The sequence below is a fragment of the Acanthopagrus latus genome, chromosome 7 (genome assembly GCF_904848185.1).
Source record: "Acanthopagrus latus isolate v.2019 chromosome 7, fAcaLat1.1, whole genome shotgun sequence".
NCBI classification, from domain to species: Eukaryota; Metazoa; Chordata; class Actinopteri; order Spariformes; family Sparidae; genus Acanthopagrus; species Acanthopagrus latus.
The window spans coordinates 15,512,989-15,527,191 of NC_051045.1; the positions used below are offsets into that span (position 1 = coordinate 15,512,989).

Here is a 14,203-nt window from a genome sequence, read left to right on the forward strand (position 1 = left end):
GAAATATTACACATAGCCCCTTTAATGCTGAACCATGTAGACAGCAAACTCAAGGTTGAGGGCCTGTAAGAAGGAAGCTTCAGTACATACAGAACGTATGGGCGTGTTTTCCTACATGCAAAACATACGGCAGCACTGAAGATAGATAGATAGATAGATAGATAGATAGATAGATAGATAGATAGATAGATAGACTTGTATTTGTCACACTTTTACCACACAGCACACCATTGCTCCGCCCACCTTGGATCTGGGCAGACCATAATCAGCCAAAATTGAACACACACCTGTTGAGCTGTCTAGGAGCCATCAGCACACATCACCACACTGTGAATTAAATGGAACTGAGCCTGGTTTTGCCGAAGAGATGGCCAGCTTAGATGTGCTGACAACAAGGTTTTACTCGTATGATAAAATGTACCTTCAGGAGTCGCGTGAACAAAGCTTTGTGGACTGGCCGTTCAGAGAGGAATGTAACTGCACACCAGAAAAGGTGAGAAGGCTGTAAAGTCTTGAGAAGACTTTTCTGAATTGTGAAATACTTAAAGAACTACTTTTACAGGGTTGAGACGGGGTCAGCCAGAGGTCAGACATGTGGGATGTGTTGTTTGCCCTTTTAGAAGTCAGCCTACTTTACAATTGCAGCACAATTAGCTGCATTGTGTACTTAGTACTAATAAAAATAATTATCAGTGCACTCCACCTTGTTTGCTCAACCATTTTATACCACAGGCTTTGATCCAAGGCTCTGACAGCTCATGATGTGCTTAAGCAGGTGCCAGATTCAGTTTCATTGCATCAGGTGTCCAGTGCCCATCCTCGTCCTGTTATGATGGACGAGCTGCTGACACCTCACTTAATGAGCAACACTGTCTGCCATGTTACCAACTCTTAAACCACCCAATCATCTGGTTTCAGTGACACTAATGCTCCTGCAGCAAGGCATCTGTTGTTGATTTGCACTTGTCATCTTTTGTAACCAAGTTTTTTTTTTTTTTAATTCACAGTAGTTGGAAAGCTATGCTAAAGGCCTCGCGGCATGTGTTGCTGTTTATTTATTTTGTCTCTTACAGATGGCCAAGGCCGGGTTTGTCCACTGCCCTAGTCAGAACGAGCCAGATGTTGCCTGCTGTTTCTTCTGTCTGATCGAGCTGGAGGGCTGGGAGCCAGATGACGATCCCTGGTAAGAAAAGCAAGGCAGCTCCCCTCAGGCCTTTTCCTCACCAGTCTCTAAAAAGCTTTGAGTCACTGAAAAGTATTATGCCATTGTGTAAGGGGGTACAGTAGCTTCAGAGATTAGTTTCTTGATGTCTGTTTTACGTCAAACTGAGTGTGACTCATACCCATTACAGGATACATTTTTATATATAGTTCTTCACCATAGAGAATGAAAAGGATCATTCCCTAACAACCACCTTGGACCTCCTACTTCATGTCATGAAAATTAATGGGACCTTGCAAGATCCTTTAGCCCCACTCCAAAATTTTATTCTATTTTTATGTTTTTGGTTTTGAAGTTTGGCCTTCTGAGATTAATTGTATCATTTATTATATTTGCTTTTATTTGAACTCAAATCATTGAAGGCTGGCTCGTGATTAAAATGATGTTGAATAAAGAGAGACAGATGTTTCGGCTCAAAACAACTTGAATCATTTTGACTATTTAGAAGGATCTGTGGCACTCCTCTAGATGCGAACTATAATGTAGATATTGTTTCTTTTTTGTTGTTGTTTTCAGTTCTACTATCCTTAGGCTGTTTGCGTTCAATATCACTTTCTACACAGTTCAGTAAAAAAGCAATTGGTGAGGCTTTGAACACATGTACAAAGAATCACAAAAATCATAAAATTTAGCTCCGAGGGCTAATTTATATATATTTGGTAAACTTGCCACAGGATTTAACAAGGTCTCATAAATTTAATAGAATTTAATAATAGTTACTCTTTCTGGGTTTTCACACATTGAAAAGAAATTAATATGCATATAACATTTAAAAACATTATGCATTACAGGGCATGCACTTAGAGTATATTATCACATTGGAAACAAAAAACTACATTAAACAGTCCACGCAAATGAAAACATCACATTCAACACCAATATCAAACATTAGCCGTGTTGTGCAAAGTAACCTCAAAATATGAGTTTCCTAATTTCCTTTTTAAATCTTGATTTCTGGGTTGATTTAGTGAATGACGGGCAAACATCCCACTGAAAAGTTTTGAATGCTCGATATACTGTGCATTTACAGACATTAAGAGTCATACACACGTAACACCAGACATGCAACAGAAGGCTGTTTTTCACTAGCCAAGGTAAACACTAATTATGTTAAAATTGACTGTACTGTACATGATGACACAAGTTTTGGATTGCGTAACTTTACATGTTGCAAGTAGAAGTGCTTGTTTTTGCCATGTGAAAATGTGCTGTGATTAGAGTATTTAATTAGGACTTTAGTTAGATTAGATGTAAAGTATTCTTTTGGCATCTCCTCACCATAGCTGGTACCACAGAGTTGGCATGGGCAGACCCAAAAGATAACATGGCTGCCACATGAAGTTGACCTCATTACCAAAACTCCACTTAGATATAACCACTACATCTGTTAATCTCAAACAGCATAATGCCAAAACCTCCTTTGTTTGTATGACTTTGTATCCTTATTGAGCTGGATTACACAGTGTTGCATACATTACTGTGTCCGTGCCTCTGTGTTTTCTCTGCCCAGGTATGAGCATATGAAACGCTCCCCTAACTGTGCGTTCCTCACCATGAAGAAAGACTTCACCGAGCTCACCGTGGCTGAATTTTATCTCATGGAAAAGGAAAGGCTGAAGGTCTTTTACGTAAGTGTCTCCGCCAGCTGAAGTTGTGTGGAATGAAGTGATGTTTGGCTGGAATCCTTAAGCAGGGATTGTTCCACAGTCTGCTTCTTTTTTCTTTTCTTTTTTTCTCTTTTTCTTAGAGAAGGGTTTGTCATAAGAAGATGGCATGTTTGCGGGATGACATAGACCAGACGCTCGACCACCTTAAATCTCGGTTGGACTCTGAAATGTGAATGACTGAATGAAATGTATGCTCTTGACTTTGGCCCATCAATGTTTCTTTGTGCTTACTGTTTTTTTTGTTTGTTTGTTTGTTTGTTTGTTTGTTTGTTTGTTTTTTAAATGCCAATAAAGTCTTGTGGAATGACAGGTTGTTTGCAGTACTGTCTTTAACCACAAGATGGTGCTTTTGCTCCAAAGCTGCTGTTTTTCCCCATGTCACACTTTTCTGGAGTTTTCCAGTCTCCACACTCAATCCTTCACAAAAGGCGATCTGAAATGAAAGCACACATTGAGCAGGATTACAATGCGGGCTATATTCCCTCTTTTCAACCAAATACTTACTATTTTCCTGAACGTGCCACCATCCCTACCAGCCCTTTTCAAAACTTGACCCTGGACAGATGGCCTGAAGCCCCTCCCCTTCAATACCAACTGTTGCCCCAGTAACATCTGTTACATATAGGGGGACAGTGTCCACTGAGAGGGCTCACCAGGACACTTGCCCAACCTTTTAAGGAGAGCTGAGATTTAGGAAACACTGGAGGATGCTGCAGCAGACAATGGAAATTGTGCAAAAGGTGCTCATGCAGTAAACAGTCCAGAAAGGCTCTGTCACACTGCAACGCTTCACTGCTCTTCTTTTAGCATCTCAAGAACCAAAGTTTAACAGTAATAATGATAAGTTAGGCTGAAGTCTTGAGATTTTTAATGTCTTGAATGAGCAGAAGCAGAGGATGCTGGGCTCACTTTGTGTCTGTCTGATGGGAGGCCTGTCTGGATGGAGTGCAGGATTAAAAGATGCTATCCCTTCTCCAACCTTCCACTGTTCTGGATTAATGTCTAATGTAACACTCTGGCCACTGAGCCCGGATCAGCTGCTTAATTCTCCTTTATCCGCTCACTGCAGAGCAAATTGAAGAGGGAATATTTTTAGCCAAAAACAAGTAATATGCGCATAGGTGATGTAACATTTCCAAGGAAACTGTTATTCTTCCATTTTCAGGCTGTTTTATTTATTTATTTATTTATTTTGTCTTAAATCGATGCTTTTCCGTGATACATAATCTTCATCGTCACATTTTGCTCTCGTGGCTGAAAGTGTTTATTTTTAGGTACATGTAGCTTTCTTGGGTGGAGAGGAACCTCCGCTTGGAAAAACATTTCACTAATGAGATGTTAGTTTAGGTAAGTGGGGTGGTATTTGCATGAGTACACAGATTATAAGGAGCCTGTTTACAGTAATTGCTAATGTAACTCTAATCAGGGTTTATACCCACATCCCGTGCAAATCCACTTATTTCTGTGTGCTCCAGAAAATGAACAAAGAGAATGGCATGGCGTGACTTCTGTCCCTGAGCGGCACAGATGTGGGAGATGGGCTTATCTGTGTGGGAATGGTGCAAAACTGTTGGTTTGATTGGATCACAGCTGAGGTGGGGGCTTTGGCTTCATGTGTTAACCCCACCACACCAGATTTATCATAACTATAACCCCATTAAAATGTGCTTTAAAGTGAGTCATTATGTGCTAACAGGAAACCAGCATTGCACCACTACACTCAGATTCTCCTTCTGATCTAATTAATACGCCGGGACAAAGGGTGCACCGGTGGCGTCCGCTGCAGTTTTTCTAATTAATGAGTTTGTGCTAAACAAACTGTAAACAGCGAGTGTAGCAGATGGACAAACGGACAGATGTTACCAACAGAAAGTTTACAACCTGAGCCTTCCATCAGGCCCCATCTGTTGCTCTTGCGCCCCGGTACCTCCCTCTACCCTCCTCCAATGCTCCTCCTCGCTCCTCATCAGCATCTATCACCTCTCCCCTGATGCTCCTCACGCGAATGACATCAGCATTTAGCCTCTCGCCTGACCTGGTTTAACCCCTTGATAAACAAAGGCTAAATGAACGTCATATCACATCTGAGCACCAAGGATTCAAAAAACATACGTCTTTTTTTTTTTTTTTTTTTTCACTGTAAGGCTTCTTGGCATCCTGAAGGAACAAAGCAGGATAAATGATTACAAGGCTGGCATGCGCACAAAGAGGCCTGCACTGCACAGCTATCCGTGATCACTCCGAGTTACACTCTCCCTCGCATTATAATTAAGAAGAATCTAAAACCCCCTTTTCAGCTTTTTCTTCCACTCCCTCCTCCACCTCTATAATGTTCTCCCACGTCTCTGGCAGGAGGGCATGCTGGCTGCTCGCTCGCTCGCTCTCTGACACCACAGCCCTCCTACCTTGGCTTTTTTTTTGTGCCCTCTTCCAAAGGGACCTCCATCTGTCCCCTACACTCAGCCTATTGTGGTGTCCCAAAGCCCAGCAACTTCCACAATGCAGTGGGCGTGCAGGGTGGGGGGGGACAGGGTAAACACGACAGCATCCAGATCCCATTAGAAGCTCTTTAACTCCTACACCCTAATACTCTCGGAGAACTCTGGGAGGAGAGGGCCCACCCCTTGTCCTCGTGCACAATGTCACCTTTTACATCCACTCCCATAGGTAATGAGTTCCCAACTGCCCTCTTTCTTCCCCCTACCATGTACAACTCCTTTTTTCTTTCTCTTGTGCATTGGTGGAGCAACCTCAACATTTTCTTTGGCCATTATATTAATATTAACTTTCTTTGCGTGTTTTGCTGTTTTTCAGAGGAAGGAACTCTTTAAGATGTCGACATAAAGAATCAAACTTTGGGTCGGAAAAACTTAACGTTTCATTCATTTCTATTTAATCGCTCCCACCATGTTGACCATGACCAACCCAATCGTCATTTCCAATTCCCCCTCCTCCCCCTCTCCAGTCCCTACATCTTCTCATAACGCCGGTCTTGCCATCTTCCATTGTTTTCCTCTGTCTTTTCCCACATCTCTCTCTCCATCCATCTCCTCGCTCTTTCTTCCACCAGCTGCTCCTCTAAGTCTAGGGCGTCTCTTTTTCAGGGTGCCCCACCTCTCAACCTGGGCACTCGTTTCCCCGTGCTCCCCACAGAGACGTGTGTGTGTGCATGCGCATTGTGGCCCGGGGGGGGGGGGGGATCACTGTGTTCGCCCCAGCTTATGGGCAGAGGGATTACCGGCACACAGACACTGATTAAAGCCTTCCAGCCTCCTATGGCCCCATTAATACAATCTTAATCACAATGCTTTATCCCTCTATCGAGCTCCTATGGATCAGGACCTTTTCATTTTAGTGGGAGCCACTCTTGTTTGGCCAGTGGATTAAGTCTGCTGCACGCACAAACTCAAAAATACGCGCAAGAGAGTGAGAAGGAAGGGGAGCAAGCGAACTGTTTCAGCTCAGGTTTTGTTTTCTCTTTTTATTCCTCCGTCAAAGCGACTTAGCTTTAAGTTTACTTTGTGGTGGCATAAAATCATATCATGCCAGCGTGTTGTTGCCATCTTCTGCATAATCACAAAAATAAAATCCAGTCCGCAGAAGTTAAGGAATCGAGAGTTGGAGTGCAGCACCACTAATGCTCTGTGGGGTGATGTCTGACATGACCTCACCCTCCCCAGGGAGCGAGCTACAGGTCGCGCTCCGCTGCGGGTCGTCTCGGCCAAGGCGACATTACAGAGCATGTGCTCCCTTCCCATTAGGAGACCCTCACAGATAACAGCCACTTGATACACTCAGTCTGGCTACACAGCCTGGACTGAGAGTACTGCTGAGTCAGGATTTTGGGGTATTTTATGTATTTTTATAATTCTATACATGATAAATGTTCATCGGTGTCTAACCTTTCTGCATATATTATACTTTCTTTGGGATATTTTGATGGCTTGAATTTGCTACCCTGATTTTTGATGCTTAAAAGGGCCAATGTGTCCCTATTTTAGCTCGAAAACATTTAAACATTTGCATAACATTTTAACAGACTCCGAAGAAATAAAATGTTTCACCTAATGTAAAAGGTGTCTGTGTATAGTGTTGAAGAGATGCTATCTACTGAAGATGGCATGCAAACCAAGGACGGCACTTTAAAACCTGGATACAGACCTGGAGCCAGAGCCCCATTCACTCCCATGAAAGCTGCTCAGTGGCGCATGAAGCCAGAAAAGGCATATAATTACTGTGTTGTCAGGCTGTAGAGCATGCACTCTAGAGACTTCTAGTTCAGTGCCCGGCAAACTTGAGAAAGTTTTGCAGCTCTTCTAGACTTTTCAAACGAATCATTTTGCTGGGACGCCTGGTGTAGTTGGGTCTTTCCGAGTCATTAGTTGGTTATAGTTGCACCAGTAAACATGAAAGCCAAACCTAAACTTGTTTTAAACTGAAAATACATTTATCTCTTTTGAGCTTCCTGAATTGTTCCATGTAACTATGATGCTGCCTCTCCGCCGCCATGCCCCAATCTCCAGATACTGTCCTGCATCTCTGTGTTTTGTAATCTTGTATCCAGAGTTAATTTACGTGGATTATTTTCATATCCACCCACTCATGTATTCGGACTCAGGGAGGATAATCCACAAACCCTGCCCCCCACCGTTTTTTTTTTTTTTTTCTTTCCGCAACAAAACAGCAAAGACACAAAGAGGGTGTGCGCCAGGCAGCAAACTCTGCCAGTACTTTCTCACAGGCCAAATGTCTGCCTGCATGTGAAGCAATGTGTCATTCCTCGGCCGAGCCTGACACGCAGGAGCAGAGAAGACAAACTCTGTGAATGAGGAGCAAGGACCTCGTCACCTCTCCTGCCCTCTCCTTCTCTTTCCTTTTTTCCCAATTCACCCCCGACACACTAATTCCCCTTTCCCTTTCCCTCTCCCTCTCTCATCTCGCTCTTTCTCTCTCTCTCTCTCTCTCTCTCTCTCTCTCTCTCTCTCTCTCTCTCTCTCTCTCTCATGCCCTCACTCTCTTCTCTCCCTCTCTCCTCCCCAAATTGGCCCAGCTGTCCATCAGCCCTCCCGCGGTTCCCCCAGCTGTCCGCCCTCCCCGAACGAGGAGCCCCACAACAATACAGGTCACAGGTCAAGAGAAAGAACAGGCTGCGTTCACAATGGACCAGTGGCGCCCAGTAAAACAATCGTTCCCTTTTTCTCCTTCACCCTTTCTCCACCGTTGCCAGGACTGGAAAAGACAAACCTTTTTGGAGAGGTAGCTGAAGAGGGGGGAAGTCCTCTTGGACAACAGCCTCTGAGGCACCTTCCCCATCGTACAATTGCCTTAAGGGCCACAATGATAAACACACTCGAACACACCAGCTCTTGGTCGCACCTCTTCATCTTTACACTCCGCCACCCCCTTTCTTTGTGAAATTCAAGTGCCATCATGTCCTTCAGCAACATCGTTAAAGTCAAAACCGACACTTTTGTCATTAGCGTAGTGATATAGATGTTAGGAACCTTGCCAGTTGATACTACAACACTGCCTATTCTATCACATTGATTCTGGAATATCAGTTCAGAAAGGTTTTATTATGATCCTGCACTAAAAATTAGATTAATTTTTTTCCATCCATATGCTCTACCTCTGAACAGAAGCCCGGTGCTCTGGGTTAATGTGGGTGGATTCTTTAAAATAAGCCCTCGTCCCCACAGTGTTTTGGCATGAGCTTCATGGGAAAATGGGACATGTGGGAAAGAGAAAGCGGATTGCAGAGACTCAGAAAGGCCTCTGTGACACATTCACCTGTTCCCTGGAGCTGTTTTCCCATGGCCCACAACAGCCTCCTGCCTGACCTGATAGACACCCCCGGCGCTGAAGGATGCACAAACACACACACACACACACACACACACACACATACACACACACACACACACACACACTCACATCCTGCAACAGATCTCAATTAGCCGGGCCACACAGTGCTCCTTTATCCCAACAAGTTAGTCTTAAACATTTTCTTTGGGTTTGATATCGGTCTACCCATGACACTGAATCACTTAATATAAAATCACTTCAGTCTGACATTCAATTTGAGCGTGTTATTGTGGGTAATGAGTTTTTTTTCCTTTAACAATAATAAAATGCCTTCATATCAAAGTGGTGAGGTGTCCTTACTCTAATTGTTAGAAGCCTGCACATTATCACTGCCCATCTACTAATTCGAATAAATGCCTCCAGCTGAATGTGTGTGCAAAAGGAACTCTGATACGAGAAAGTGTCATATGTGAGTTGGCGTTGGGTCCCTTACTTAAAAATAATTACAATAACTGGAACTTAACCTGGATTATTTTGTTGTGAAATTGCAGGGATTAATCAAAATACCCTCAAAAGTGCCATGTGATCATAAAAAAATTAAATTATTCACGATCAGTTGGTATCAACATGAACTGAAGAGGTAAGGCTGCATATACACTTCTCAAATTGAAGTCACACCATCGAAAAAGCCTTGTTATTTTACATAAATTTACCCTGTCGTATTCTACAGTGTATAGGTATCCTCTGCTGTACAAGGAGACTTCCTGTTGAACAGTGACTGAAGCACTGGATGGCAGCAGAGCTCAAGAAAACACATGGCAAATACTGTTACTATGGAAATAGCATATAATATAAGAATATTTATTCAATTAAGTGCGAAACAGCAAAATATTTACAACAGTACAGTATGACAAAAAAAAATGTGACACCGAATGAACAAGTACCTGAAAGACCTCAAATAAATAAATTAAATACAGTACAGCTGCCAGTGACTGACAACAAACCGAGACAACAGTGAAACATAAACTGTGCTGAGAAAAATATTTAAAAAAAGGACGAGACATTATCAAAATAAATATTAAATACAGATATAAATAGATGCATTGCTTTTTCCTGTGGCGAGGGGGGACATTGGTCGGAGGCCTCAGTGCACGCTTTATGTTTATGTCGGCTCATCAATTTCTTTTGCAGACACGCAGATCTTCTGACAAACTATATCATGTTCGTGTTCAGTCACTGATCTTACACACAAGTCGAAGCATAGCATTGGGGAAAACAACCTTTAGTTTGCTGTTTCGTTACAAATGAGGGGGCAACTTAATGAGAAAAAGTCATAATCCAAATACCAACATAAAATCATGACAAAAAAAGAATAAATAAAATATCAAAAGTTATGGGTGCGTGTTTGTATCAGGTAGACTGAGTTGAGGTGTTGAGTCTCTCTGAGCATTCAGTGCTCTCCCAGAGTTCTTGACAACATAAATGCAAAATCGTTTTGTTTTTGTTTTGTTTTTCTATACAGTTCGAACCACGGCCATCGTTTTTTACAGTTCATTCAAGAGTGGTGCTTCTCTTCAGCCAGTTTCATAGTTTCAATAACCGCAAATCACAGTTCAGAGGGTGCCCATCTGAGAGGTGATCAGGTGAGAGGGAGCGAAGGAGTCAAAGGCCACATCCAGGGGAAGATCATAGCGTGACGCCTGAAACAGTGGGTGGCCCTGAGGCCCCCCTGTTAGGCCGCCAGTCGTGGAAGTGGGGTAATGGTGGGACGAGAGGTAGTGGGCATGGTGGACGGGGTGGGGTGCGTAGTTCCTCTCTGAGTCATGTGGAGAAGGCTCTTGCTTCAGGGCAAAGTTGCCACTGATGCTCAGAGGGGGAGTGAGGGGCCCGTCATATGGTGGGGTGCCGCTGCTGCACTCGTTAGGGGAGGGGTTGTCGTACACCGGCCCCTTGTATCCCTTCATATGGAGGAGGTGGGATGCCTCCAGGGAGCCGTAGGGAGGGCTGGGAAGGCCTGGAGATGGGTAGCTGAGGGGATGGCCGGCCTGAACCCCCATACCCCCGACCCCCGGGCCTCCGCACTTGTCCTCCTGCTTGTTGATCATCATCGGACTGGGTCCCAGCTGCAGGCAGCCGGCCACGAGGTTACTGGTGGGCTGAGACAGACCTTTACACAGCATCTCCACAAAGCCATGGCTCTCCGGGGACTGGCCGCTCTCAAGCACCTCCGACAGAGCCCAGATGTAGTTGCGGGCCAGCCGTAGAGTCTCAATCTTCGACAGCTTCTGTGTCTTGGAGTAGCAGGGCATCACTCTGCGCAGACTCTCCAAGGCGTCGTTCAGCCCGTGCATGCGTGAGCGTTCTCTGGCGTTGGCCTTGACTCGCCGGGCGCGAAACCTCTCCTGCCTTGCTTTGGTCATCTTCTTCTTCTTGGGGCCTCTCCTCTTGGGAGCGCTTTCCCCGTTTGGTCCAATCTCCTCCTCCTCCTCCCCCTCCCCCTCCTCCTCCTCCTCTTCCTCCATATCCTCACTGCCCAGCTCTGTGCAGGAGTGGATTCGGCTCCCTAAGGTCAGGCCGTGGTGTCCCCTCATCCCTGGGCTTTGCTCCCCGTCCTGAGAGCTGCCGTCCTCCTCCTCCTCCAGCCAGCCGAGGGAGCTCACCAGCTCGCTCATGTCGCCGCTCTTTCCGTATGGTTTGGTCATCATTTTTTTATCTGAAGGAACGCAGCAGAAAAAAAAACTGTCAGTCAACGTATAAAATAAGACCTAGAGAGTTAAATATCTAGTAATGTACATCTATGATGCCTCTGCCTCTTGTGTAGGGGCAGGAACTAGAACTCTTTCCCCATGAAATACAGAATAAGTGCTTTAATTTCAGCACTACAGTGTGGACAGCTCACTCATCTTACTCTGGAGATAGTGGCTCTGACTGTCTGGAGGAAACTCTGTAACTATTCAAAACGTCTTGTGTTGGGATATTCTGATATTAAGGAATATATAGCTGTTTTTTTTTTTGTTTTTTTTTAATGAGGAGGCTGATTGGTCTCCTGCTGTTATGCTGTTGTCTCCACAGAGACGCTGTCAATCTGGGACACGACGGGATTTGCTCAGCAAATAAAGCTCAAAGATTAAATAGGCAACATACAACTCAGCACACATGTGGACAAGCCGCCCAAATACTGTTTATAACGTTCCAGGCGATTAGATTTCTTCTTTTATCTTTTCTTTTAAATTGGTAATCTTCAAATAAATGCATGTAACCTAAACTTTAACAGAGACTTAAGCAACAACTCTTCAGTTGACACGCAGATCTCCTACAGATAATTTTGCTATTGTTTTGAAAAACTGTCCCAGTTAATTATTGTGCACTAATGCGTAAAAGTGGGACGGATTACTGCAATTTATGAATGCATAAGTTTAGACACGCAACTGTGCCACGATGCAGCTGGGGCATACTAACAAGAGCACTGCAAATATAAAACTTTAATTATAGGTTATCAAAAATAGACCTTTTGTAAATGAGCTTTGGTGGATTTTGTATGTCCATTAAGAGGAAACACGAGTGCTCCATATAGCAACACTAATGTGGTTCACCAATTAAATCTGTTTGGGATGTTTTTCTTTTTAGGATAAGGCAGTTATAATGAACCAATGTTTAAACTCACCTGTTTGGATTCCCTTCTGGCTCTACGCAAAATAACAGACGAAGAATTGCAAATTTTAAAAAAAAAAAAAAAAAAAAAGAAAGAAAGAAAAAAGTTCGTTAACTGCGTGATAAGTCCAAAGTCCAGAGATGACACACAGTCCAAAACTCCGCTCCCTCAGATTGCCATCAGCACGCGTGCAACTTTCATCTCCAACTGGCACGGCCCGGCTCGGGTTTTTTGCCTTAAGCCGGGTAAGCCCCTCCCTCGGGCGCCCCACCCACCACATCCAAACGCGCGTGGCGGGCTCGTGGCCAGAAGTTTTTCGAGCCAACAAATGAGTGAGGGACAGAAGGTGCGCGCGCCCGGGTGCGCGTGTCGACGGCGCTTTTATTTTGCAAATCAAGCAGAGGGTGAAAGAATGACGGGGGAGAGCAGAGGATGGAAAACACTTCGATCCTAATCACAAACGATGTTGAGATGAGGAGATGTCCGAGGAGGACTGAGCCTCAAATAAAGAAACCATGGGAGCTCATTATCCACGGAATGCTTAGCTGCGCAATATTTCGGATTAACAAATAATTTATTTTAATTTCAATAACACACATGTGATCAGTATCTACATCCTCTTCATATCCCCTGCCATTATAAACTCATCAATCTTCTCCTGACCCTCAGCGTGTCTCTGAACACAATCTAACGGTCACAGTATGGGATCACGTTGCGTCCAGATCCGGCAGAAATTAACTCTTGCATAATATGTTCCACCTCAAAGCCACATTACACATCTTCGCACTTGGACATGTGGGAGTAGCCCCCCGAAAAAAGAAAAAAAAATCCCACTGTTGTGTTTTAATGCCATGTGTTAACCATCTTAATCGATTGTCTATCTCTTCATTAGTCGGTTGGATTAGGAATTTTCCACTTAATTAAACACAGTGTAGGCTCGGTGCTCGCTGCGTAAAGAGACGCTCTTCCATGTGTGCGTGTGTAAGTGATTCTGACAGCTTAGTGTGCGGAGAGCAGGTGTGTGCGTTGTCCGCCCGGTTATTCAGTTGTTTTTCGTCCACTTGTAGCGTCATATTCGGCCCCCCCAGGGCTATCTGATTGTTGAATCGATTGGTGTAATGATGAGCGGACAGGTACTTGATGGGAAATGGTATCGACCTACAGTATTTATAACACGAATATCAAATGCATGATGAATTAATTGTCATAGTTCATGATTCTTTTTTGTAGTTGGTTCATTTTTGTGTTGTTTTTGTTTGTTTTTTTAGTGTTTGAACGCTTATTTTTAAGGTGACAGGCGCGTTAACACCGACAGTGACCATAAGACCTTTCCCCGCAGCCCGCGGAGCCCCTGACATGACTATATGGTCTTTGATTATTATTAATTGTTTGTCAATCTTGAGCATTTTCCACAGTTTTGACAACAAATACCACGGCATAATAAACGGCCGCCAGTCCTCGTGCGTGGCGAGCCGCAGCACCGCGGGGGTCTATTGTCATCACCGGCCATTGACAACCGGGGTCTCGCGAGTCGCACGTGCCCCCGCATTGATCCCATTGAGCGCGCGATTGCGCACAGCTGTGCTCGAGACTGGCGGAGACTGAACTTTGCCAACTCCGCTGCGGGCTCCGAGCGCTCAGGCGAAATTTCCAAGGGTTGGAAATAAGATCTGGTCGCGCGGCTACTCGGCAGCATCGCGTTAAAAACAGGCACTTATCCAACGATTTATTGAACAGGCCCTAACACTAACAGATGGCTGGATATAGGAAGCGTTGGGGGTGGGGGCATCTGTTGCTTGGGTGCTCACGCGTCACCGCTTGGCCAAGATGATGTCTCGTGCTGAAACAGCATTTATC

At 44.4% G+C, this 14,203-nt stretch overlaps 2 protein-coding genes across 3 annotated transcripts; one reads left to right on the forward strand and one right to left on the reverse strand.

Moving 5' to 3' along the window:
* The first annotated feature begins 280 nt into the window (after positions 1–280).
* Positions 281–3,198, forward strand: birc5b (baculoviral IAP repeat containing 5b). 2 transcript variants are annotated; one of them, XM_037104656.1, is made up of 4 exons: positions 281–493; positions 1,074–1,183; positions 2,733–2,850; positions 2,975–3,198. In XM_037104656.1, the coding sequence occupies exons 1-4, from the start codon at positions 368–370 to the stop codon at positions 2,984–2,986; spliced, it is 366 nt and encodes a 121-aa protein (XP_036960551.1). In that variant the 5' UTR covers positions 281–367; the 3' UTR covers positions 2,987–3,198. The 2 variants fall into 2 exon arrangements, with proteins under 2 accessions (XP_036960551.1, XP_036960550.1); XM_037104655.1 differs by having other exon boundaries at positions 284–493; positions 2,970–3,198.
* A 6,341-nt stretch (positions 3,199–9,539) lies between these two features.
* Positions 9,540–12,857, reverse strand: neurod4 (neuronal differentiation 4). Its single transcript, XM_037104687.1, has 2 exons — positions 12,359–12,857; positions 9,540–11,407 (listed from the first exon to the last, which is right to left on the reverse strand). The coding sequence occupies exon 2, from the start codon at positions 11,397–11,399 to the stop codon at positions 10,308–10,310; it is 1,092 nt and encodes a 363-aa protein (XP_036960582.1). The 5' UTR covers positions 11,400–11,407; positions 12,359–12,857; the 3' UTR covers positions 9,540–10,307.
* Between the last annotated feature and the right edge of the window lie 1,346 nt (positions 12,858–14,203).

Excerpts from the sequence above, each read along its gene's own strand:
- birc5b (XM_037104655.1), top strand. The coding sequence starts at position 368 with ATGGCCAGCTTAGATGTGCTGACAACAAGGTTTTACTCGTATGATAAA. Across the intron at positions 1,184-2,732 it reads GAGCCAGATGACGATCCCTG|GTATGAGCATATGAAACGCT; the intron begins GTAAGAAAAGCA and ends TTCTCTGCCCAG. Across the intron at positions 2,851-2,969 it reads AAAGGCTGAAGGTCTTTTAC|AGAAGGGTTTGTCATAAGAA; the intron begins GTAAGTGTCTCC and ends TCTTTTTCTTAG.
- neurod4 (XM_037104687.1), bottom strand. The coding sequence starts at position 11,399 with ATGATGACCAAACCATACGGAAAGAGCGGCGACATGAGCGAGCTGGTG.